This window comes from Protopterus annectens, chromosome 5.part0 (genome assembly GCF_019279795.1).
Source record: "Protopterus annectens isolate FY-2018-M chromosome 5.part0, PAN1.0, whole genome shotgun sequence".
Lineage (NCBI taxonomy): Eukaryota > Metazoa > Chordata > Ceratodontiformes > Protopteridae > Protopterus > Protopterus annectens.
Window position 1 is genome coordinate 349,075,698 of NC_056735.1, and position 27,555 is coordinate 349,103,252.

Consider the following 27,555-nt stretch of genomic DNA (forward strand, 5'->3'; position numbering starts at 1 on the left):
AGCAGTAACCTTAATGCCTTTTGGTCCTTGGAAAATGGTCTCTGGATCCGCAGAAGAATTCTTGAAGAGGAACTTGTGAGAGTCAGGTACTCTGTAATACCTGTCAGGTTTTCTGGGAGCTGGAGGCAAAGTGTCTGGGGAAAGGCTAAATTCCAAGAAAGCATCATCTACAATGTCCAGAACAGGAGGGATAGCTAAAGGCCTGTGTTGAGGAAGGAGTAAGAATTCCCTAAGTCTCTTTTTGGAGTCAGAGTAATCCTGCCTTTCCCAACGGAAATGCTCCCTAAGAGTGTGAAAGGTTTCACTGAAAGAAAAATCTTCTGGAGGGGAAGAAGAGGGAATGGAATCCTCTGCATCAGAATCCTCATACGTAGATAAGGGCAAATCCTGGTAATCAGAAGGAGCAGAAAAATTAGATTCCTGATCAGAAGAATCAGAAAGAAAATCAGTTCTAGGTCTCTTAGTGGGGGAAGGCTGGCTTCCCCTACTTAAGGTAATGAGGTCTTCAACCATTCTAAGCATTTGTTTTTTATGCATATGGGCCTAAGCCTGCGGATTGGTCGTCGGTTTTCTAGGCGTGGTGCGAGTTTTAGGCCTGGATGAAAATGATGGCGTCAGTTTAATATGAATGTCTGTAGGCCTGAATACACCCTCAGAAGCCGGTGCCTGCACAGCGGCTCTGGACCCATCCAAGGTAGAGACATCTGCAGGTTCCATAGTCGAAGAAGCATCTCGCGGCATACCGGACTCCGAATGGGTCCCAGTAGAGGCCTGCGAATCAGAAGTAGCGGGTATCAGGGGCTGTGAAATCACCTCACTGAGTACTGGTGGACTGGCGACTAGCTTAACGGAATCGTCGTCTGCAGTTTTGGACCTATGCGGTCTGTCTATCTTTATTCTTACGTTTTTTTCGGAAGATCGGTAGTCGGATGGCTTGACAAAGCCATTTCGGAGTATACAGAATTAGTACAAAAGTAATTAGCTGCAAAAATAGCCCAGCGACGAATAGTTTGGGCGCTGAATAAGGCAGAAAATAGACGAGAGACGTCGTGGTCTGGGCCTAAGCAGGGGATGCAGTAAGAATGAAAATCTCTATGAGGTATTTGTTTTCCACAGGTAAAACAATTACTAACTTTTACTGACATCGGTTAGAGCAAGAAAAAGGATTCCCAATGGGGTACTTAGCTTTTTTGAAGACTTCGGGTCTGAAACTCGAAAAGGAAAATTTCAGGAGTCGGCCAACCGGCACTTGCAAACTGCTTCTGCTTCAGGCACCGCATGGCAAGAAAGACTGATGTAATGGCGTCGACTGCATGTTTTATAGCACTGACGACCTGACGTCATGGAAGAAGAGACAGCATCCAACGCAGAAATCCGAAGACTCTGCTATTCAGGCCGGCTGCAGACAGATAACCCAAATGTGATGACTGCAACTGTGAAACACGAAGAACATCCAAAGGATGCTCTCCTTCTGGAAGTCAAATCCAATTTGTAATGAGAAATAAATGTATGAGATGAGGACCAAGTAGCTGCAGAACAAATATCATCCAAAGACATTCTAGACCTAAATGCTGCAGACGTAACCATGGACCTAGTGGAATAAGCTTTCACCTGACCTGGAGGAGACATACCTCTGTCCTTATAGACCTGCAGGATGCATGAGGAAATCCATCTAGCTACAGTGACCTTGGAGATTGTATCCTTCTATAAACTCTTTTTGGGGAAACCTAACAACTGATCAGATTTACGGAAATTTTTTGTCCTGTGTAAATAGAATCGTAACTGTCTATGAACATCCAACATGTGGAGTTTGTATTCCATCTTGTTAGCAAAATTAGGAAAAAACCCAGACAAATTGATGGTCTGATTGATATTGACTGAGGATGCTACCTTAGGAAGAAAGGACTGATTGATTCGAAGGGAAACCCTATCTTTGTAAAAAATCATGTAAGGAATTTTGATGGAGAAGGCCTGTAATTCTGAAACCCTTTTTGCAGAGGTAATAGCCACCAGAAAAGCTGTTTTCCAAGATAAAAATTTCAGATCTGCAGTTGCGGCAGGCTCGAGAGGCGGAGCAACCAAAGCTTGGAGAACCATAATAAGGTCCCATGGGGAACAGGATCTCTGACCGGGGGGGCGTAACAAAAAGGCGCCTTTGACAAAGGCTTTACACTGTCTGGAAGAGGCTAAACAGGCAGAATTCTCACCCACATGAAAATGAGAGATAGCAGCCAACTCAACTTTGACAGTAGAAGAACTAGCTCCATGTTGAAAAATATCAGCTAGAAAATCAAGAATGGCTGAAATAGTAGCCGTGAAAGGGTCTAAACTCCTCTGAGAGGCCCAAAAGGAAAAACGTTTCCACTTGCTGCAATAAACCTTCCTGGTCGAAGACTTATGAGCAGCCACCAAAATAGATCTAACTGAGGAGGATAGTCCAGGAGTCCTAGCAATCACGGGAACTGGAGCAGCCAAGCTGTGAGCTTCAGGCTGTCCAGATTTGGATGAGGCACCCCTGAAGGGTGTGAAATTAAATCCTGAATGGGATCTAGGATCCAAGGCGGAGCCAGAAGGTGAGATCAAAGGAAGGGAAACCATACCTGGCGAGGCAGAATGGGGCAATGACTATCACTTTGCTCCCCAGATGACGAGCTTTCTGTAGAAACCTCAGAATGAGAGGTACTGGCGAGTAAGCTTACAGAAGACCAAGCATGAACTAGAGCATCTCTGGGGGACTCCCCCTGCAGGGGGTTCAGTGCGAAAAACTTGCTGCACTTCACATTGGAAGGAGATGCGAAGAGATCGCAGCAAGGTTGACCCCACTTGCCGAAGATCTGTTCCGCTACCGACAAATTCAGAGAGCACTCGTAAGGCATCAGAATGGTCCAAAGCCTGTCCGCTAGGATGTTGGACCGTCTTGGAATGTGCATTGTGATGAGAAAGCGACCAGTGGAGATCACCCATTCCCACACTCTCATGGCCTCGCGACAAAGGGGGTAAGATCTGGTCCCTCCCTGTTTGCTGATATTCCAAACCACTGACATGTTTGTCTGACTGAATAGCAATCGTCCCCTGAGGAAAAAAGGCATGCAGGGCCTGCAATGCTAGAAGGACCGCCCTCATCTCTAGGACATTTATATGCAAGTTGCTCTCTATGGGGGACCACAGGCCTTGGACTGTCCTGCCCGAACAATGCCCCCCCCCCCACCCGAGTTGAGAGGCATCCGTGGTCACTGTGGTTTGGTCCGGGCCTGGAACAAAAGGTCGTCCCTCCAAAATGTCCGGAGAGCTCATCCACCATATAAGGGACGACCGACAGACTCGACTGAGTTGAATTGGATATGTCAATGGCAGTTCCAAGAGGGACCATTATACAGGTAGAGTCCACTGTAGAATTCTCATGTGTAACCGAGCATACGGGAGAAGAGTTATGGTCGCCGTCATCGAGCCTAAGGCCCTCAACACCGATTCCGCCGTTGGAAGATGAGAACGGTAGATCAGGGAAAAGTACAGTTTTGTACCTACCATAAATGTAGATGTTCGAGTGTTCACCCTGCTGCAGTCAACACACTTGGGTTATCCTGTCGTCAGGCGGTCCCGCAGTCGGCTGGAATTCCAAAGTCTTGGTCCGGCGTCGGTTGCTGTCGCCTCTTCCCTGACGTCAGTGCGCCAGGGGTATATATAATGCAACCGACGCCATTTTCTTCAGTTTTTCTTGCCCCAGATGTCAGGTGCCCCCAACAAGGTGGTCAGAATTAGTACCAAATGGAGTGAACACTGCACAAACACAAAATCCCTTCAGCTATAAGCAAATATATCAGTAAGGCATAGAAGAGATTTTGACAGTAGATCAGAGGGGATGGAGGGAGGGTAACCTGGACTGCAGCAGGGTGAACACTCGAACATCTACATTTATGGTAGGTACCAAACTGTACTATGTTCATCGTGTTACCTTGCTGCAGTCATCACACTTGGGTTGAATCCCAAAGCTAAGGTAGGGGGGAGGTATCATAGAGGGTTAGTGGAGGCAATAAGGCCCTGCAGAACTGCAGTGGCGAAGCCTGCCCTGGATTTGGAGTAAAGAGGTAAGTGATAGTGTCTGGTAAAGGTGTGTACTGAACTCCAAGTTGCAGCTTCTAAAATTTCCTTGGTTGGAACCCCCCTGAGAAAGGCTGTAGAGGTAGCTGTTGCCCTGGTAGAGTGGGATCTAATGGTAGCAGGAACTGGTTTCCCATGATGGGTATAGCAGAAACGTATGCAATGACCTATCCATTTGGAAATGGTTTGCTTAGATATAGCCTTCCCTTGAGAAGCTGTAGCATAGGATACAAAGATCTGGTCAGTTTTTCTGAAAGCCTTAGTTTTGTCCAAGTAGTAACGAAGCTGCCCGTGAATGTCCAAGGAATGCAGGAGTCTCTCAACTTTGTTCTGTGGATTGGGGAAGAAGGTGGGTAAGTGGATGGTATGATTTAAAGCTACACTGGAAACCACCTTAGGCATAAAGGAAGGATTAGTTCATAGAGAAACTCTGTCTTGATGAAAAATGAGGAAAGGTTCCACTGCCATTAGTGCCTGTAGCTCTGAGACTCTCCTAGCTGAAGTTATTGCTAGGAGGGCAGTCTTCCATGATAGGAACTGAAGATCTGCAGAGAAAGCTGGTTCAAAGGGAGGTAGTGTTAGTTTTTCCAGAACAAAGTTGAGGTCCCATGTTGGTGTAGGAGCTCTCCTGGGTGGTCTAATGTTTTTTGCCCCTCTGAGGAACTGCCTTAGAAGAGGATGTGAAAATAAAGGTGGATCCGTGTTGTAGTGAGCTGAAATAGCTGAAGCATGGGTTTTAATTGAGGAAAAGGAAAGTCCTTTGTGCAACATCTCGGCTAAATACTGTAGAATGTGAGGCATGTGAGGCTGAATTGTGTCTTGGCCTTTAGCTTGGTTCCAGGCACAAAACCTTTTCCATTTGTCCGAATAAGCCTTCCCGGTGCTTGGCCTCCTGGCTTCCAGAATAACATCCAGAACTGCTTGTGAAAGAGGAGCTGGTTGGATGTTTAGTTGATTTGCCATGCAGCCAGATTTAAAATTTTGAGCTGGCTGTGAAGAATCTGTTTGTTTTGTTGTGTGAGCAAATGGGGTATTTGAGGCAATATTCAAGGTGGGCTGTGGGCCATATTTTTCAATAGCGGGTACCAGTGCTGGCGTGGCCAGTCTGGGGCTATGAGAATCAGTCGTGGTCTCTCCTTTTTGACCTTCAAAAGAACCTTTGTGAGGAGAGGTAATGGAGGGAAGGCATATGCTGTCAGGTTTTTCCAACTGAAAGAGAGAGAGTCCACTTTCCAAGCTTGATGGTGGAAGGTCCTTGTACAAAATTTTGTCAGTTGGTAGTTTTGAGGACTGGCAAACAGGTCTATGTTTGGAAGGCCCCATTTTTGAGTTATCATTGCAAATATTTGTGGAACTAGTTTCCACTCGTGGGGATCTTTGATGTTTCTGCTGAGGTCGTCTGCCAATGTGTTCTTCTGTCCTGGCAGGAATTGAGCTTGTAACTGGACTTGGTAGGCCAAAGTTGTGTTCCATAAGATCATTGCTTGTCTGCATAGAGGGTAGGAATGTGTACCCCCCTTGTTTGTTTATATACCACATTACTGTGGTGTTGTCAGTCTTTATTGCAAGTTGTCCTGGATGTAATAGATCCTTGAAGGCTGTCAGAGCTTTCTGTACAGCTAGCATCTCTTTTTGATTTATGTGCAGATTTCTTTGATATGCAGTCCATAGGCCTTGAATGCATTGTCCTGCCATGTGTGCCCCCCAGGCGTAGTCTGAAGCATCTGTTGTGATAGTCTGCCTGGCTGGGGGCAAGGTGAAAGGCTGACCCTTGTTGAGGTGACATGCCTGTGACCATCATAGAAATTCCTGTTGTAGGCAGGGAATGAGAGATATCATTGTGTCCAAGCTGTGGCTGTGTTGAGACCATACGCTTTTTAGGTACCACTGTAATTTCCTCATATGCAGCTTTGCAAATGGTATTATTAGTATGCAAGATGCCATGAAGCCCAAAGCCTGCAGAATTTTTCTTGCAGTTAATTGGGTCTTTGTTGCCATTGTCTTGAAATATTGAGTCAGTTGTAGTTGCTTGTCTGGCGTAAGATACGCCTTCTGGGCCATTGTATTCAAGCTGGCACCCAGGAATGTCATTTTTTGTGAGGGTACTAGTTTTGACTTCTTTTCGTTTACTGTGTACCCCAGGCAGTTTAGTAGATGCTTTACTAAGGCCAGATGATGTAAGAGAATGTCTTTGCTTTCTGCTTGGATGAGGCAGTCGTCCAGGTTTGGATATATTTTAATTCCTCTTTGTCTGCAGTATGCAATTACTGGTGCCAGGCATTTTGTGAAAACTCTGGGTGCAGTAGATAAGCCAAAGGGCAGTGCAGAGAATTGGCAATGGGTTGAACCTGCAATGAAACGGAGGTATCTTCTGCAACTTTGTCTGCTAGGGACATGCAGGTATGCCTCCTTGAGGTCCAACGTTACTAGCCATGCTCCCTTGCCCAACATGGGAAGTAGCTGCTGTAGTGTTAGCATCTTGAATTTGGGTACTTGTAAGTAAGTGTTTAGAATTGAAAGGTCCAGAATTGGTCTCCAAGCATTTTCCTTTCTGGGCACTAGAAAGAGTCTTGAGTAAAATCCTTGGCCTTGCTCTCGAGTAGGTACCAGCTGAATGGCTCTCATGTCCATGAGAGCTGTAATTTGCTTTTGTGACTCTGCCCATTGATTTTGTGGCAGGTTTGGCATTCCTCTTTTCATTGGCAAGGTGTGAAAGTGGAATCTGTATCCTTGTAATATTATGTCTAGGACCCATTTGTCCTTTGTGACTATCCGCCAGTTGTCTGCAAAAAGTGCGAGTTTTCCCCCCAAGGGGGCTGCCAAGAGAGTATTGCTTGGCCAGATGAGGTACAAGTCATTGAGTTTGCCTTCTGGTGGATTGAGACCTGTTTTCTCCTCCCTTCTGTGTTGTAGTGCCCCATTGGCGAGGTTTATACTGGGCTTGTGGTTGTCCTCTGCCCCTTGGGCGTCTGTATTTACCCCTCTGCGGTCTGTCAGTGGCTGGAAAGGACCAATTTTTTGTTGGCCAGTTTCTGCTGAAGCGAGGGGGTTGTACTTGTAGGAAATCTTTGACTGTCTGCATAGATTTTGCCTTATCTTCCATTTTCTTTAAAACTTCTTCTGCTTTAACTCCAAAAAGAACATCCTGCTGTAAGGGAGCATCTAGTAGCTTTGCTTTAACATGATCAGGCAGAGTTTGTTCCTTTAACCAAGCATGCCTACGTATAACAGACCCAGTGACAGCTGCTCTGCAGGAGGCCTCCAAAGAATCAAACCCACACTGTAAGGTATGTTTGCCCACCTGCTCAGTGGCGTGCAATAGATCCTGTACTTCTTTCAATTCAGATTGTTGAGGGAGAGTGGTTATTCTTTGCTTTAACTGAGAGATTAGAAATTGCTGATACTTAAGCATACGAAATTGACAATTCAGTGCCCTCATAGCTAGTGTGGCTGAGGTGTAAACCTTTTTCCCCCACCTGTCTAGTGCTCTGGAATCCCTCTCAGAAGGTACTGGGTTTTTAGCCATAGAAGCCTTAGCCCCTTGGGACCCTGGGAGATAGTCTCTGGGTCAGCTACTGGGCTTTTGTAAAGAAATTTGTGGGAATCAGGCACTCTGTAGTATCTGTCAGGCTTAGCCGGAGCAGGAGGTAGAGAGTCTGGGTTGAAACTGGATTCTAAATAGACATCATCCACAATGTCCAAAACTGGTGGGATGGCAAGTGGTCTGTGTTGGGGGAGTAAAAGAAACTCTCTGAGCCTTTTCTTTGTATCAGAGTAGTCCTGACCTTCCCAGTGAAAATGTTCCCTCATAGTGTGTAAAGTTTCCCCAAAGGAGTAGTCTTCAGGAGGAGACGCTGAGGGAATAGAGTCCTCAGCATCAGAATCTTCATAAGGAGAAAAGGAATAGTCTTGGTCCTCAGAGGAGTCTGAAGAAATGGACATTTGCTCAGAGGAAGCAAAATCTTCCTCTTGTCTAGGCCTTTTGTCAGGAGGGGCCTGTGAACCCCTGATTAAAGAAATCAAATATTTAGCCATTTTGAGCATCTGTTTCTTAGGCATAGGGCCTTGAACAGGAGACTGCAGTGCAGTCCTTTTAGTTTTAGAAGGAGTCTTCGACTTAGAAAACGTTTTAATGGTGAGTCTCGTCGGTCTGAAAACGCCTTCAGAAACTGATGGCGTTTCTGTAGCACCGACGTCTTTTGAAGCAAAGTCGTCGGAAGGGCCTGAAGTAAAAGGCTGCGTCGGCCTGCTACATTCCGTCAAAATTTCCGTAGCGGTCTCGGGTTCCAGATCTGCGGTAGTCAAGGGCTGCGTCGGAGCCTCACTGAGAACCGGTCAGCCGAGGCTTTGGAATCTGGCTTAGGCCTGGGCTGCCTGTCCTTATCCCTGCGTTTTTTGTGCACGCCGGTAGTCGGTTGCTCCGACGGCATGTTGTAGTTAAATTTCCTACCGAAGTAGTGTCGTGTGAAATCAAAGCATCTTTTAATAGTACGCTTATTAAACCTAGCACAAAACCGACAAGAAGTGACGTCGTGGTCTGGGCCTAGGCAAGGTATGCAATAAGAATGAAAATCCTTATGAGGTATTTGCTTCCCACAAGAAATACAATTGTTAACTTTTTCTGACATCGGTCTGAGGCAAGAAAAGTTTCCCCAATGGGGTACTTAGCTTTATAGAAGACTTCGGTCTGAAATTTGAATTCGAAAATCTCAGGAGTCGGCCGACCGGCACTTGCGAACTGCTTCTGCTTCGGGCACCATGCGGCAAGAAAGACTGAAGAAAATGGCGCCGGTTGCATTATATATACCCCTGGTGCACTGACGTCAGGGAAGAGGCGACAGCAACCGACGCCGGACCAAGACTTTGGAATTCCGGCCGACTGCGGGACCGCCTGATGACGGGATAACCCAAGTGTGATGACTGCAGCAGGTTAACATGATGAACATCATGCATTTTCAGGTTTTGAACTCTTTCCAAGGTCAGGAATATTTTGCACTGAAGAGCAACTATCCTGGCACCAATATAGTCCATCACCTGTACAGGATTCTAGGAGAGATTTGGATGCATTGATTGTGATCCCCAAATGCAGGGCAAAAGTCAGGAAATAATGCCTGGTTTGGGAGAGTAGACGCTTGGTGGGAGCTGGTGGGAGCAGTGAGGAGCCAATCGTCCAGGTACAGATAGACCTGAATCCCCTGAAGCTACAGGTGAGCCGTTACCACTGCCATCACTTTGGTAAACATCCTGGGGGCTGTGGTGAGACCAAAGGGTAGGGCCCGAAATTGGTAATGATCGACTCCTAGTCAGAAGCGGAGGAAGCTCCTGGAGCTTCTGTGCATTTTTATGTGATAGTAAGTATCCTGGAGGTCTAACGAGCACATCCAGTTGGCATGATGGGACTGTAATGTGACTATCCGAACTTCTCTTTGGCAAAAGACAGGTTCAGGGTAGAGAGGCCCAGAGTGGGCCTTAAGTCCCCTGTTTTCTTTGGCACCAAAAAGAACCTGGAGTAGAAGCCAGATCTGAACTGATCTGGGGGGACGATTTCGATGGCTCATTTTCCTTGCAGCTTGGAAATTTCCTGTGCTGCTGCCTCCCTTTGCGTGGGTGGTACATCAGGGAGGTGTTTGGGAGATTTGGGGGGATCCCACGAAGGGGATAGAGTAACCTCTGGATATGATTTGAAGCACCCAGCGGTCCATTGTTATGGAGTCCCATGCCGCTAGGTGCAAGAACAATCATCCCCCAACTGCCTCCAGAGTAGAGCAGTCAGGCAACCCCCTCAGGGTTGCTGCCCAGGTCTGTCCAAGAAAGGTTCTCGAGACCCAAAGTTCCTCGGACCCCTTTGCCTCTCGGCCGGCATCCATTCTGTTCCCCTCTGCCTCTGGGGGGCCCTGAGTGTCCCGGGAATAGTGTGACTTCCGGAACCACATCTTCTTTTGCCCTCTCTGGTTCTGGGAAAAGGACCTTTGACGGTTAGAGAAGCAGATCCCGAAGGCAGACCGTGTCTTCCCGTCCTTCTCACTCTGGCCTAATGTCTCCTTGACGGTCTTACCAAAGAGTGTAGAGCCGTCATAAGGGGCATTGGCAAAAGACGCCTTGAAGGGTTCGGAAAATTTGACATAACCTGAGCCAGGCGTTGCGCCTCATGGACACGCCGGACCCAGCCGCCCTAGCCGCTCCTTCCGTAGCATGTGAGAGAAGTCGCATGGACGTGTTAGATACTGCTTTTAAAGTGGCCATCCTCGTGGAGAACGAAGCCTTGTCCTCCTGTGACATGGACTTGGGGGGAGACTCTTCCAGCTCCTTTACCAGGTCACGTTGGAGTCTAGTGACATGGGCCAAGTAGTTCAGCACCCTAATCGAAAAGGTAGCTGAAGCGTACACCTGCTTACCTAGGCGGTCCATCATCATCAACTCTTGGTCAGGAGGGTAGACCGAGGAACTCTCCTGAGCAAGTTCCTTCTTAGTGGCTGCTGCTACCACCATGGCATCTATGGGGGAGCCCTTATTCCAAGCTGGCCTATGGAGGGGCATAGGATCTTGTCAGGTCTTTGTGGGATAGGTTCCATGGTGTCCGGTTCCTTCCATGCCCGCGAGGTGACTAGATCCACCAAAGGATCCACGGGAGGGGACACGTAGGAAGTAGATGGGCCCGTGCCAAAAGCCTCCAGGAACACAGACTCATCAGAAGAAGGTATGGGGGCAGACCAACCTCCGCATTGGTGCAGATCTCAGTATGTCTCCAAAGGAGACATCCTTGAGAGGTGACCTAGGGGAACGCTCTTCATCATCTAAGCCCGTGTCCTCGGTGAGGGACTCGGGGGAGTCCAAATGCCTGCTCTTGCACACATGCTTGCGAGGTATCTCCCCGGTGGGGCTCTCCAGGGGGAGCTCTCAAGCCACTTGTTCCTCAGAGGGAACTGTGTGGGGCTCTTCGAGCATGGGCTGTCCCTCTGGTAAAACGATGGGGAGCGTAGACAGAGCCGAGGGGGTCTGGGAGGAGTCCGAGGGGGGTGGTTAGGGGTCTTGATCCGGCGGAGAGAACCCTTTCTACCATGTCGAACTCCGAAGGAGAACGAACCTCCTGAGAAACCAATAAGGAGGCCAGTCTCCCTGGGTCCGACAAGAGAATCGGAGCCAGGCCCGAGGTGGATGGAGCTCCGAGGGAGAGAGCCTGGCCTGACATAGTCAGAGCCGATGAAAAAGGTTCCACTCCCTTGGATCCGACACCCAAGCTCCGGCTCTGAGAGCGGCTCAGATCCGAGCTGGTCGGATCCAAAATGCTGCAGGCAGCTGTCAGCGTCGAGGAAGCAGGTACCGTCGGTGCCAACCCCCTGACCAAAGCCAACCTCGGATCTGAGTACTCCAAACCTGAAGGTCGGATAGGAGAAGGAGATATAGGTTGGAAAAAGTGAATCGAGCTTCCCCTTCCTGGGGGGGGGGGGGGGGGGCTGGCAAGACCCCCATATGGAGCTGTGTATGGATTAAACACCTCATCATTTTATCCAGATCCATATCAGACAAGGAACGGGTGGACCGCGATGAGGCCACTGACTCAGACCTGTATTATACATGTACACAATTAATTACCAGCCTATATAGGAAACCTAGTCGAAAAAACAGCATCTTACATAAAACTAGTATGCATCCCAAACATGTGAACAGGAATGTAGTCAAAGGACAATTTATGAGAAGGAGGAGACTGCATAATATGGAAGATGGGCTGGATGATGCAGTTTCCATCTTAAAGGATGAATTTATAGATACAAAATGTAGTGGGATACAGATGCAAGTATTACTGATATGTATGAAGGACGTAGTCACAGAAGTAAACCGTTTTTCTCAGAGAGTATGAATGACACATACCACATAAAATGAAAATAGATACAAAAAGTCAAGTTTCCAATTTCTTATTCCAGTGATATTAAGACGTTTTGTCAAACATTCGAGAGGAAATGGAATATTTTAAATTCTATGGAAGAACTGGATGGTGTTATAGATAAGAGACCATGTTTTTCTTTTAAAAATAAAAAAAAATCCTTAAAAAGACAACTATGCTACAAACCATTGGCTAGTAGAAATAATAATATGCTGTCTCAAAGAACAGGAACATTTCCCTGCAGAAACCGCATGGCATGTAAGTTTATTTATTCTAACACTACATTTATACATCTAAGTCAGAAGTTTGTTATAGATATTGACTTCTATGCTGATTGTAAAACACAACATTTAGTGTATCTTCGCTTCTGCAAATTATGCTATGTATTTTATGTTGGTAAAACCAACAGAAGCTTCAAAGAGCGCATTCTAGAGCATTTAAGAAATATAAATAATGCTAAAGAAACTAGTGCCTTGGCAAGACATATTCAAGCTGAAGGCTCTCAACATGTTTTTAACTTTTTAGTGCTAGAAATCATAGAACAAAACATGACAGGTGATGACTTTAAGAACAAGACGGAAGCAGCATAACAAAAATTGATTTTGCTGCTGCAGGCAGATAAACTACCAGGGATTAATGGTGCAGTGTCACTTAAGCACTTTCTTAAAGCCAAACCACTTAAACACTAACCTTTTTGAAAGATATATATTGATAGCATGCTTAGTTGTTTTTTATAACTTTTGCTGTTTTATAATTTTTAGTATTTAAATGTTCTGACAATCAGTTTACTGCGCTTTTAAGTACTCAATTGATTTAATTAATAGACCTGATCAATTTACTTTAATTGTTGACTTGATGATATACTATTTAAATGCTATGATTATTCTGTTTGAATGTATAAGTCTGAAGAAGCTGTCATTAACAGATCGTGAAAGTGCTTACTTTGTGTATTAAACAACGTTGGTTTCAACTACATACTCCTCAGCTGTGGTCTGTTCGATTTTTTATTATACAAGTGATGCAGTATGAATGGAAGTCTCAGTGTGGGATTTGCTTTCCAGAGGCGATACAACTGTTAACTTTTTCGGACATCAGTTAGTGCAAGAAAAAAGGATCCCAAACGAGGTACTTCGCTTTAGATGTTTTCAGCTGTAATTCAAACTCTGGTAGCGACTGACCCGCACACTTGCGAACTGCTTCTGCTACGGGCTCCACGGCAAGAAATACTGATGTAATGGCATCGGCTGCCTTCCTTTATAGCACTGACTACCTGACATCAGTCAGGAGGTGATAGCAGCAGACGCAGAAAAACACTGACTCTAGTATTCGGGCCGGCCGAGGGCTACCACAGCAGAGATAACCCACAGGTGATGACTGCAAAAGTGACACATGATCATACTATTGTCTGACAGCTTCCTGATAAGCATCACCAACAGGACTCAGTCTAAGAAGATGTCAGGGTCTGGAGCTGCAAAAGTACCTCAACAGACAGAAAATACAGAGTCTGAAGTGGCTTTCTGACTCCAAATGTATGTTGTCAGCCTACTGGGATTTCTTCTCTTAAGGGCATCAGTGAAAAATTGTCCGAAGCCATTGCTGTCTTAGGCAGGGTATGCAGCCTTTGCTGGTTCAAGCAGTTTTGGAAAGATATGGCTCTCCACCTGATAGGTCAACTAGAAGACTAACATACCGTGGATAGGAAGAGATCCATTCACAAGCAAAACACACATTGACTTATAAGGTATCAGCTTCCAACATATAATACAATTAATGAATTTACATTCTGACATCTGTAGTCAACCTAGCTTTTAAACAACCCAGGCATTCTGATAAGATTCCCCCAATAGAGACACTTACCTGTACTCTAGAAGCAAAGCCAAATAGATGAACTGATGACCCTTTAGAAACTTACACAAGTCTTGTCACGTACGGCAACGTGGGTATCCCTCTTATACCACAGGTGTGTCAGTGTCCAGGTGGGAGGGTGTCTGACCAGTTCAGACAGGGATATCCCAAGTGTTACCACTACTGCAACAGTGACTATTAATACAAAGAATATCTAGTGCTACATAAAAAAATGCCAGTATCTTCCTTTTTCTTTGACCCAAAGTCACATATGCTGTGCAGACTTCTTTCACAAACCTTCACCTGTGCCAAGCAGTTTGACACTTGTATTACTTTCCTTCTGCCAGTGAACTATTAATGTAACTATTACAAAATATCGTACTTTGCACAACACTACACCAAAGTAGTATGTGTCTACTTTTGCCAATACCTGTTAATTCTACATTCATGATGGACTGCTTTACCATGTATACTGAACCACACTCCATAACACAATTAGAACCATTACTAAAACATATGCAAACTGCCATAAGTACTTCTACAGCCAGATCTGCATATTTTAATTCCCTGAATCACAAACTCATAGACCTTGTGCAACTTTCGTTCACACATACAAAAACATATCTAATCTGATGTTTCATGCTGCTACCATGCTACTTATGTTGGTGAAATACAAAAAAGGCACATTTTGTACATTGCTGTAATCAACTATGTACTATACCATAACTTCTGCTACAGAATTTTCATTCCAGGGTTACATCAAACGGCATGTTTTCAGCACTTTCTGGGAAATCTATGGGACCCTCCCCACTTACTAAACTGTATAAAATTCAGCATTTAGCTGTCTGTTTACAGACTCTGGCAGTAGTCAAACAATCTATGTAATCTTTGCTTTTGGCTATTAACCTGGACATCCCCCATTTGTCTACAGATGTATGCACTGGAATATAAGGGTCTGGCAATTAATAATGTGTACTACTGGCTACAGCCAGCTTGGACCACAGGGAGAATCATGAGAAATCACTGCAGGTCTGCATCTTGTTTTTTTACAGAGATTTTTAATTAACCCTGTAAACCTGCTTGCTTCCCTACAGTCAGAGTCAGAATACCCAGCATCCAGGAAGTTATTCTCAAAGCTAACGCTGAAAGCTTGAAATACTGAAGGAATTGCTGTTGGCTTACCCAATTTCCAGCAGTTGAATGTATGCTCTGTGGCAATCTGAAAATTTCACAACCTCCTGCCCTCCCCAATTAAAATGTTCTCACATTAAGATGAGGGTCTCTCCAAAGGAGACATCTGCATGGGCAGAATCAGATCAGACAGATTCTTACTCATTTGTGTCACAGAAGACAGTATAACTGCCCTGAAACAGGCCAAGTTCTCCTCCTCTTTGACATCTAAGTCATATGACCAATCCTGTTAGGGCTCTTGCTTCCTCTTGGTCAGGGATGCTGCACATGAGGTACATGGCTCCTCCAGGAGGTGGCTGTGCAGAATAAATCTTTTGCCTTGTTAAATGGGGCATCCCTGGGACTGGAGTCTGTCCCACAAGGGGCAATATATTAGAAAAGTACCTTGCAGGGCGGTCTGTGCAAAAGTGGGCGTAGCCTCAGTGACAGGTGAAACAGGCGTGTTGTTGTATAGAAAGACTGCAAGTATTTATTTTCCCTTTGTTTTTGCAAGGCAAGCCCCCCTGCACCCCCCACACCCCTCCGCTAATTAAATATACCAACTCCGAGATTGTACTACCTTGAGAAAAAGGGCAAACTACAAATAGACAATGAATATCCATGCCACCATCAGTATTAATTTTACTTTCACCGATTGTTGGATGGTGGGTGGGGTTTAAGCTGGACTTGCTACTGCACATCCTGTGAGGTACATTTCTACTTCAAAGCCCCATTAGGTACAAGGCCAGACAAAATGTTGTCTTACAGAATACAAAGTGTTGGTTCTTCTCCTGCACATTAGGCTCCTGAATGAAGATAGTCAGCATACGGAGGCAAAGAGAACATTTTCCAGTGGCAAATGTTTCTGACTCACACTGTGGAAACTTGAGAACTGGTGTACGGCTATAATGCAGTATAAATTGCTAGAAACCTAGCTTGGCTGCAAGACAGATAAATTAACTGTTGCCCTCCAGAGGGGCAAAAGTTATTTAAGAAATAGAACAGATGCAAGAAGTGCTTGTGTAGGATGCAAGCCCCAAATCTCAGTAAATGCTGGAAAAATGTTCCAATATGAATTGGTAAAGGAGGAACCTTTGCAACATATTTCCAAACAATCCTGAAAGCCATCACGTGAAACAGCTAACTAGTTGAACTGAGCAAACAGATCTGCTCTCTCTAAGCCTGTGACAAAAGGGACAAATCTGTCTAGTTAGGAGACAGTTAGGGAATACAACCACTTAACAGTCTTTCCATTCTTCTCTGAGGACCCATCCAAGTTTTGAATATAGAAGACAACAGTGCTGCCTGCAGGATTATCTTCACACTTGTTTACAAACACTGTTAAGAACAAGTTAAGCAAGACTAAATGCACTTGTTTGAAAGCAGTTAAATACACAGTACTTCAGCTACAAAAATATCTGAGTTCCAACTGTCACTACACTCAAACAGATCAACACCAAGCAAGTAAATTCCATTCAAAAATTTAGCAAACACAGCACGATGCCTGGCTTTTCAGCCTTCCATGTTTAGACTGCCCGTGATTACAATGAAAGAATAACCATTCTCTGTGGATCAACTAATAGTAAATTTAACAGCCGATAACAAAAAGCAACTGGTATGACAGAGGGGAAAGTGGTATTAAAAAAAAATATATAATAAAACAATGAATAGTTGTCATTTAAATATGCTGCACTGTTCTTAAAGGACACGCATCTTTTGTCCTCATAGTTTCTATTAAAATTACTTACCCTTGAGACACAGACACTTGAACACTGTAACAAGGTAAATGAGGACTGTCTGAAAATTCAAATTCAAGCACATCATCAGCTTCATTATCACTGGAGTCTGGAGGATTTGCCAAAGGATCGAACCCAGTTTCCTCATCAGGTTCTAAAAAGGAAGTTTCATTAATTATAACATGTTCACATGCGTGTATGAATGAAAAGCTGAGAAACACCACTTCGTTGCAACATCTTATTAATATGGCTAAACACAAAATTAAATTTATTATTCATGGTCTAAGTCTTAAATATTAAGACAAATCCTTAGCATTTCCCAGAAAATGGTAAACTGGAAAGGACTGAATGATCAGCCCTGTACTTTGCCACTTCTGCCTTAAAGCCCCCAGACCAGTTAACTGTCATCTTTGCTTAGCTACAAGACATCAGCTCACCTCCATTATTAAGCAGGGTGCCCATACTCTTCTGCAATCACTACAACTGCCTCTCAGCATAACATCTATCATAAGATTAATTTATCAATAATCACAGCCTCACTGAATTCCAAAGTGTACTCTGAAGTAGACTCAGAAATGGATTTTGCCATGGAAATTCCAATCAGTGGTGTACATGTGAAATGATCAGTTAACACAGATGCTGTTTTATGCATGTATATGGAAATTTACTTAATTCTGTAAACTTTTCAGTCCTTAGGCAAATGGCCAGAACAAGACACAAACGTAGCAGAAAATCAGCAAAGAAATTGGACAGAAATCTCCCAACACTGAAAAAGCCAAACTTATTAAGTAAGGCTATAAGACCCTTCCTGCGAAGTATCACAGTTGCATCAATAAATCTTAAACAAATGGAGAAACAAGTGCATTATTATAGGGCCATTTTAAATACAAAGACAGGTGCACCTGTGGTCAGACAGGACTTTGCTATCAGAGACGCACTTTAAAGTTATGGTTGATGACCATTCCGGGGAGAAAAGAGCCCAAGACAAGAGGAAACAAATCGACAAAAAGGGAAATAACCCCTCTAGAATAATACTAAGATACAAAAAACAAAAAAACAAAAAAAAAAAAAAAACTTTACTGTAAACGTGACAAAGGCAATAAACTGCCATATTCAATTCTCAAGTGCCAAAAAACCCCAGAAAAAAGCAGCCTGAAACTGTCTTCTCCCCACTTACAAATTTTCAAAATTGTGAAAAAATGGGAGTTGGGCATTAGGGAGCAACATCTGGAATAGCGGGGAGAAGCTAGTAACCTGGAATATACAGACAACCGGGGTCTCACTTTTGACAATTATGACAGATGGACTTCATTATCAGATACCAACATATACCTGTAGCACCAATGTAAACAGGGCTACATGGAAAGAACTGGTCCTTAACTGTAAAGATAAAATCCACCAGATCACATGCAGCACAGATTACTGCAAGGCAAGTACTTATAGATGCCAATTATACTGCTGAAACGATATGCAATAAACTTCAGCATGATGTTTACCATACAGCAGCTCAGTTCTGTGTACACATATGTGTAAAGTGTTTTAATGTTCTCCTGAAAACCTCTAGTGAATCGGTGCTTAACTGTTGGGAGCATCAGGGAACTAATCTAAGGGGGTGGCAAAAGCGAACACATTTCGGCTAGGCTTATAAATGCTTATGGGCAGATAGCCTAATACCTACCTATGAACCTATGAAAAGTACAGTTGTGCACACTTACCATAAATGTAGATGTTCGAGTGTATTCACTGTTGCAGTCATCACACTTGGGTTACCCTGCCAGGGGTAGCCCTCAGTCGACCCGAATACCAGAGGCTTAGTATTTCTACGTTGGTTGCTTGAGGACTGACATCAGGTCGTCAGTGGTATAAAAAAAAAGGCAGCCGATGCCATTACATCAGTTTTTCTTGACCCAAATGCCAGGAGCTCCCAAATAGGGAGCTAAGTTATGGTGGAATAACACCACCAGTAAAAAGTAAATATCAATAGCCCTGTAAGGAGTGAGGAAGAGAGAGAGAGAGAGAGACAAGGGGGCTGGAGGGTGGGAAACCAGGACTGCAACAGTGAATACACTCAAACATCTACATTTATGGTAAGTGTACACAACTGTACTATGTTCTTCATGTTTCACTGCTGCAGTCATCACACTTGGGTTGATTCCCAAAGCTGAAGAATGGGTGCAGACAGTCTAGAAGAGTTGGGGCTGGCTAGTATGCCCTGCAGGACAGCGGTTGCAAAGCCCGACCTGGATTTGGAAAAGATAGGCAAGTTGGTAATGCTTCGTGAAGGTATGAACAGAACTCCATGTTGCAGCTTCCAGAATATCCCCGATAGGGACTCCTCTGAAAAAGGCTGTAGAGGTTGAAATTGCCCTAGTGAAATGTGTTATGACCCCCCCTGTGGGGGTGGTTTTCCATGGTGTTTGTAACATAAATGGATACACTGTGCTATCCATTTGGATACTGATTGTTTTGATATGGCCTTGCCCTCTGCCCCTGGTGCAAAGCTGACCAGTAACTAGTCAGATTTCCTGAAGGGCTTAGTCCTATCCAGGTAGAATCTGAGCTGTCTGTGCACATCTAAACAGTGCAGGATCCTTTCCTCCTTATTTTGAGGTTTAGGGAAAAAGGTGGACAAATGAACAGATTGGTCGAGAGCCACACTGGACACCACTTTATGCATGAAAGTTGGGTTAGTCCTGAGGGAGACCCTGTCAGCATGGAAAATGATGAAGGGTTCCACAGCCATAAGTGCTTGTAGCTCAGACACTCTTCTAGCTGAAGTGATGGCCAAAAGCAAGGCTGTTTTCCAAGAGAAGAATTTTAGCACTACTGAAGCTGTAGACTCAAAGGGGGGAGCGTGAGCTTTTCCAACACAAAGTTAAGGTCCCAAGCAGGGGTAGGGGCTCTTCTTGGTGGCCTTAAGTTGTTAGCCCCTCTCAGGAACTGCTCGGTGCTGCAATATGCAGAGATGGCAGAGGCATGGATTTTAATGGAAGAGAATGAAAGGCCCCTGTGGAGTAGATCTGCTAGGTAATCCAGGATGAGAGGTAAGGATGGCTGTGCTGGTTCAGTTCCTTTAGTATGGATCCAGGAACAATACCTTTTCCACTGTCAGAATAGGATTTTCTAGTACTGGGTTGTCTGGCTTCACATATAACATCCAGGACCTGCTTGCTTAGGCTGGCCACTGGAGGAGAAGTCAAGGAATAAGCCAGGCTGCCAGGTTCAGGGTGTGCAATTGTGGATGAAAGAACTCTCCCTCCTGCTGAGTCAGGAGAGTTGGGAGGTGTCATGAAGGCAACTGAGACAAGACTGCGCAGTAGTGGGTACCAGTGCTGGCGTGGCCTTGGTCTCTCCTCCCTTATTTTGAGTAGTACTCTGGTAAGACAAGGAAGGGGGGAAATGTGTAGTTTGAGAGGTTTTCCCAGTGGAAGGACAGGGCATCCACTTTCCAGGTTTGCTGTGAGGTTCCCTGGTGCAGAATTTGCTGAGCTGGTGGTTGTAGGGGGAGGTAAATAGGTCCACATTTGGGGTACCCCATTTTTGGGTCACAAGGCTGAAGGTGATTTCTGCTTACGTTGCCTGCCAGAGAGTTTTGGTTGCTTGGCAGGAATTGGGCTTGCAGGTGAATATGCATGGCTGAGGCTGTGTTCCAAAGGGTCACGGCTAGCCTGCAGAGTGGGTAAGAGTGGGCTCGCCCCTGCTTGTTGATCGGTTTTGATTAGAAGAGGCCCCGGAGAGAGTAGGGATCTGAAAGCTGTTAGAGCATGCTGAACAGCTAGCATCTCTTTCTGGTTGATGTGCAGATGAATTTGATTTGGGCTCCAGTGGCCCGATGCATCTGTGGTTAGGGTCTGGGCAGCGTGAGTTGTGTAAAGGGAAGTCCCTTGTTGTGGTTGCATGCTGCTGCCCACCAAAGGAACTCTTTCCTTAGACAAGGTATCATAGGTATGATAGTTTACAGGTCCTGAGAATGTTGGCACCAAAGACTTTTTAAATACCACTGAACCTTCCTCATATGCAGTCTGGCATATGGAATTAGTAGAATGCAAGGAGGCCATGAATCCTAGAGCTTGCAGGATTTTCCTTGTGGATAACTGGGTTCTAGTGGACATTTGAGAGAAGTAGCCTGTCAGATAGGCTTGTTTTTCTGGAGTAAGGAATGCCATCTGGGATGCTGTGTTCAAGCTTGCTCCCAGGAATACAATTATTTGACTGGAGACTACTTTGGGATTATTTTTGTTGACAGTGTACCCCAGTGAGGTTAGAAGGTCCTTTACAAATGTCAGGTGCTGCAACAGCTTTTCCTGACTGTCTGCTTGAATCAGGCAGTCGTCCAAGTAGGGGTAAATTTGAACATTTCTTTGTCTGCAAAAGGCAATGGCTGGAGCCGGGAATTTTGTGAAAACTCTGGGAGCAGTGGATAAGCCAAAGGGAAGTGCACAGAACAGATAATGCATAGATCCTGCCCTGAAACGTAGATATTTCCTGCGGGAGTCCCTGACTGGGATATGCAGATAGGCCTCCTTTAGGTCTAGGGTGGCTAACCAGGCATCTTGGACAGCATAGGGAGAAGCTACTGTAGGGTGAGCATTTTGAATTTTGGTACAACCAGGAAGGTGTTTAGAATGGATAGATCTAAGATTGGGCGCCAGGTGCCCTCTTTTTCTGGGTTCCAGGAAAAGTCTGAAATACAAACTTTGGCCAATCTGTTCTGCAGAAGCAGGCTGAATTGCCCTTATGGAGAGCAGGGACTGAACTTGGTTTTGTGCCTCTGCCCATTGGTTTGGAGGAAGATCTGGGAACCCTTTTGGGGTTGGCAGTGCGTGAAAATAAAATTTGTACCCCTGGGATACTATGTTGAGGACCCATCGATCGTTGGTGATGGAGGCCAGTTTTTTGCGTGGTAGGCAACCTTTCCTCATACGGGCACAAGCAATTGGACAGAGGTGAGGGGGGGGGAGTTGAGAATTCATTGTGAATTCTTTCCATAAGGGGGTGGCTTAGCACTCCCTGTTTTAGAAGTGGAGGTGCTCCATTGCTTAGATCTCTGCATACCCTGAGACTGTTGTCTGGGGGGGGGGGGGGTCTGCTTTCCCAAGGTCTAGTCTGAGGTGGCCTTGAGGGGGCTGGAAAGAACCAATGTTTTAAGGGGCAATGCCTACTGAATCTTGGAGGCTGTACTTGCAAAAAAAATCTTTGACTGTCTGTATAGACTTAGCTTTATCTTCCATCTTTTTTAAAACCTCTTCTGCTTTGGTGCCAAACAGATTGTCTTTGTTCAGAGATGCGTCCAATAATTTTGATTTGACATGGTCTGGCAAGGTCTGTTCATTAAGCCAGGCATGCCTTCTAAGTACAGAACCTGTGACTGCTGCCCTGCAAGATACTTCTAGGGCATCAAACCCACATTGTAGGGTATGCTTGCTGACTTGGCTTGCAGAATGCATAAGCTCCTGTAATTCTTTATTTTCTGCACAGTCAGGGAAGGTAGATAATTTTTGCTTAATAAGTTCCATAGTATGTTGCTGGTATTTCAGCATGTGGAACTGACAATTTAATGCTCTAATGGCAAGAGTTGCAGAGGTGTATAATTTTTTTACCCCATCTGTCTTAACACTCGGGAATCCCTGTCCGAGGGGGTGGGATTCTTAGCTGTAGTTGCTTTTATTACTTTAGGCCCTTGGGAGATGACCTCTGGGTCAGCAGTAGGATTCTTGAAAAGAAATTTGTGTGAGTCAGGGACTCCGTAGTACCTATCAGGATTCCTGGGAGCAGGAGGTAAAGTATCAGGAGTTAGGCTGGACTCCATAAAGACATCATCCACAACATCCAGAACACGAGGGATAGCTAAGGGTCTGTGCTGTGGTAAATCTAAAAATTCCCTTAGTCTCTTTTTGGACTGAGGATAATCCTGGCATTCTCAATGGAAACGCTTTCAAAGTATGTAGGGTTTCACCAAAAGAAAAATCCTGTGGAGGAGAGGCAGCAGGAATGGATTCCTCTGCATCTGAATCCTGATAAGCAGATAAGGGCATGTCTTCATAATCAGAAACCTCACAGTGGTCGGACTCTTAGTCAGATAAAGCTGCTGGGGACAAGCCTCTTTTCCTTTTAGCAGGGGAAGGCTGGCTTCCCCTAATCAGCAAAATAAGGTCTTCCGCCATTTTAAGCATCTTTGATTATGGCAAGGAAGCAGGTACTTGAGTTTGGGTCATCGTTTTTTTTAGGCGTAGCTCATACTCTGGGCCTTAGAAACTCAGTAGTTTTAGAAAGAACTGAAGACGCAAAAGAAGTAATCGGTTTGTGTCGTATATCGGTAGTGCAAAGAACTTCCTCAAAAGCCGATGCCTGCACAGCGGCTCCGGACCCACCCAAGGTAGAGACATCCGCAGATTCCGTAGTCAAAGAAGAGTCTCGCTGCATACTGGACTCCAAACGGTTCTCGGTAGCGGCCTGCGAATCCATCGAAGTGGGCATCACTGAGTACCAGCGAACTGGCGACTAGCTTAACAGAAGCATCGTCGGCAGTTTTGGACCTGTGCGGTCTGTCTCTGTCTTTATCCTTACATTTTTTTTTCAGAAGATTAGTAGTCGGATGGCTTACTGAAGCCATTTCGGAATAAGGAGATTGACAGCGAAAGTATTTAGCTACAATAAGGGCCCGACGATGAACAGTTCAGGCGTTGAACAAATCATAAAACCGGCAGCGAGGGACGCCGTGGTCTGGGCATAAACAGGTGACGCAGTAAGAATGGTAATCTCGGTGTGGTATTTGCTTTCCACAGGCGAGACAATTGTTAACTTTTTCTGACATCAGTTAGAGCAAGAAAAAAGGATCCCCAATGGGGTACTTAGCTTTAGAAGACTTCAACTTCAATTTTGGAAACGAAAACTCAGGTAATGGCCGACCGACACTCGTGCGAACTGCTTCTGCTTCGGGATCCTCGGCAAGAAAGACTGATGTAATGGAGTCAGCTGCCTGTTTTTATTCCACTGACGACCTGACGTCAGTCCTGAAGCGACAGCAACCGACACAGAAATACTAAACCTCTGCTATTCAGGCCGACTGAGGGCTACCTCTGGCAGGATAACCCAAGTGTGATGACTGAAACAGTGAAACACGAAGAACATCTACATCAGGGACAAGTATACTTAACAATGGTGCACAGGACATCTTTGTTCTTGTGGAAAGTCATACAAATTGACAAGGTTTGGTTTTCTACAACATTACTGACTAGTGACACCACTTTACATTCCTGCATGACCCACTCATCAACTGTGACAGCAGCAGCTCACAGATCTTCAGTGGCACCTACGTTTGTCAAGTAAAGGTGACAAAGTCTTAAACAACCACCCACATGGTCTGGTTTTCCCACTGGCATAAATGCTTTAGTTAGCTGCATCAGACTGGCACTGTACATTACACATGGAAATGTTACACTCTAATCAGCCTTCAAATCTAATTTGTCAGTTAAGGTTACCCAGTGAATGTATACAGCCTGCATAAATAATAATCTGCTAGTGTAACTAAGTGTTTCTCATAATAAGCTATACTTGGAAGTGCAGCAAAATGTTATGCCTTACCATAATGTTCCATCTGTGTTGTAGATCTTTATTCATTCATTACTGACAGGACTTTGGTTCCGTCCTCGGAACAGACATGGCCGTTTTCAAGCTCGTGCCAGCCAAAAAGCTAAGACATATCCATAATACCCCTCTCATAGTCTCGTCAGCTTGAGTTTTCCCATCCCTATATTATAGAGATGGTAAGAGAGACAGTAGGAGGCTCAGTCTGAGCAAATACCATAACCAGTAGTTCCTAAAGTCCACCAGGAGTCCAGGCAGGGGGAAGGAGGGCAGGAAGTAATGAATGAATAAAGATCTACAACACAGATGGAACGTTATGGTAAGACCTAACTTCTTTATATGATGTAAATCTTTACTCATTCATTACTGATAGGACCGAGTCCCCAGCTACAAGAGTCCTGGATGGCCCTAAGGAAGGATATTCCTGAGCACCATAGAAAGTACAGTTGTGTACACTTACCATAAATGTAGATGTTCGAGTGTATTCACTGTTGCAGTCATTACATTTGGGTAATCTGCTGGCAGGTTGCCCTCAGTTGGCCTGATTAACAAAGTCTTGGGTCCTGCATTGGTTGCTATCCCTTCTTCCATGACGTCAGGTAGTCAGGGGTATAAAACATGCATCTGACGCCACTGCATCAGTTTTTCTTGCCTCAGATGTCAGGTGCCCCCCTAATGGGAAACAAATAAAATTAAAAACACAAAAATATACCTCCAACCAAAAGCAAATACACCAAAAAGGCTTTTAAGCATAGTAAAAGAAGGTAGAGGTATAGCCAGAGAAAAGTAGGGGGCTGGAGGGAGGGTAACAATGACTGCAACAGAGAATACACTTGAACATCTATATTTATGGTAAGTGTACACAACTGTACTATGTACTTCGTGTTTCAGTGTTGCAGTCATTACATTTGGGTAGATTCCCAAAGCTATGGTTGGGAGGAGGAGCTTATACAGCATTAGGGCCAGCTATAAGGCCCTGCAAGACAGCAGTGGCAAAGCCAGCTCTGGATTTAGAGAAAATTGGTAAATGATAATGCTTAGTGAAAGTATGTACAGAACTCCAGGTAGCAGCTTCTAGAATATCCCTGGTAGGGACACCTCTGAGAAAGGCTGCAGAAGTAAATGCAGCCCTGGTGGAGTGAGATCTGATCCCCTGGGGAATAGGTTTTCCATGGTGCTTATAGCAGAAATGAATGCAATGGCTTATCCATTCAGAAATGGTTTGTTTTGAAATAGCCTTCCCCCCTGCCCCTGCAGCAAATGCTACCAGCAATTGTTCAGATTTTCTTCGAGATTTAGGCCTGTCCAAGTAGAATCTAAGTTGTCTGTGCACATCCGTGGAATGCAGAATCCGTTCCCCTTTGTTCTGTGGATTGGGAAAGAAGGTTGGCAAATGAATGGACTGATTAAGAGCCACACTGGAAACCACCTTGGGCATGAAGGATGGATTGGTCCTCAGAGATACCCTAGCCGCATGAAAGATGACGAAAGGCTCCACTGCCATAAGGGCCTGTGATTCAGATATCCTTCTAGCTGAAGTGATTGCTAAAAGGAAGGCTGTTTTCCAAGAAAGAAATGTTAAGTCTGCAGTTAGCAGCTGGCTCGAAAGGAGGTAGAATGAGTTTTTCCAAAACAAAGTTAAGATCCCAGGCAGGGGTAGGAGCTCTCCTGGGTGGTCTCAAGTTCTTTGCCCCTCTGAGATACTGCTTGGGCATGGGGACGAGAGAAGAGGGGTGGTTCTGTGTTATAGTGAGCTGAAATAGCTGAAGCGTGGATTTTAAAAGGAAAAGGACAGGCCCTTGTGAAGCATCTCAGTTAAGTATTGCAAAGTCTGAGGTAAATTGGGCGCTGCTGTGCTCATCCCTAAAGACTGGTTCCAGGCACAGAATCTTTCCCATTTGTCAGCCTAAGATTTTCTAGTACAGGATCTTCTCGCCTCCAAGATGACACCTATCACAGGTTTGCCGAGGGATGATAAGGGTGAATTTAAGTGATTAGCCAGGCTGCAAGACTCAATGTTGGAAGCTGAGGGTGCAGAATTTGGTTCTCCTGCTGAGACAGCAAGGAAGGGGGTCTGAGGCAGGTGCCATGGAGATATTTGTGACACACTGCGCAGGAGTGGGTACCAGTGTTGGCGTGGCCAGACTGGAGCAATCAAATTCATTCTTGGTTTGTCCTGTTTGACTTTTAGCAGAACTTTGGAGAGCAGAGGCAGAGGGGGAAAGGCGTAAACTGTTTTTTCCAGCTGAAGGACAGTGCATCCACTTTCCAGGCTTTTTTGTGGGGCGTTCTTGTGCAAAACTTATCAAACTGGTAGTTCTGGGGGGGAGGCAAATAGATCTATGTCTGGGCTCCCCCATTTGCTTGTCAACATGTTGAAAATCTGTGGTTCCAGTTTCCACTCGTGTGGGTCCATGAGATTTCTGCTTAGTCCTTCTGCCAGTGTATTCAATTTTCCTGGCAGGAACTGAGATTGTAGGTGCACTTGGTAGCTCAATGCTGTGTTCCACAATGCCATGGCTAGTCTGTAGAGGGGGTAGGAATGTGTACCCCCCTGCTTGTTTATGTACCACATAACCGTGGTATTGTCCGTTTTTACCATTAATTGCCCTGGAAGAATGTAGTCCTTGAAGGCTGTCAGAGCATTCTGTACAGCTAACATTTCTTTTTGCTTGATATGTAGGTGCATTTGATTTGGGTTCCATTTGCCCTGAATGCACTTTCCTGCCAGGTGAGCCCCCCATGCATAGTCTGATGCATCTGTAGTTAGGGTTTGGGTGGCAGGGGGTAGTGTGAATGGCAGTCCCTTATTTTCGTGGCAGGCCTCTGCCCACCATAGGAATTCCAGGCGTAGGCAAGGTATGATAGGAATCATTGTTTCCAGGCTGTGACAATGTTGACTCCATAGACTTTTTAAATACCACTGTAGTTTCCTCATATGCAGTTTTGCATATGGAATTAGAAGAATGCAGGAGGCCAAGAACCCCAAGGCTTGCAGTATTTGTCTTGCAGATAGCAGGGTTTTTGTGGCCACTTGTTTGAAGTTACCAATTGAATTTGCTCCTCTGGCATGAGGAGAGCCATCTGGGCAGTTGTATTCAAGCTTGCACCCAGGAATGTAATCTATTGAGAGGGTACCAGTTGTGATTTCTTTTTGTTTATGGTGTACCCCAGACAAGTTAGAACCCTTTTTACAAATGCCAAATGATTTAGAAGTATGCCATGGTTTTCTGCCTA

At 45.1% G+C, this 27,555-nt stretch overlaps 1 protein-coding gene across 2 annotated transcripts in view; it reads right to left on the minus strand.

Annotated features, from left to right (window-relative positions):
- BCOR (BCL6 corepressor) overlaps positions 1-27,555 on the minus strand; it is a 588,412-nt gene that overhangs the window by 103,217 nt on the left and 457,640 nt on the right. For both annotated transcript variants that reach the window (XM_044072315.1, XM_044072314.1), the window contains exon 13: positions 16,744-16,885. In XM_044072315.1, coding sequence (XP_043928250.1) covers positions 16,744-16,885 — 142 coding nt within the window. The remainder of the gene's footprint in view (positions 1-16,743; positions 16,886-27,555) is intronic.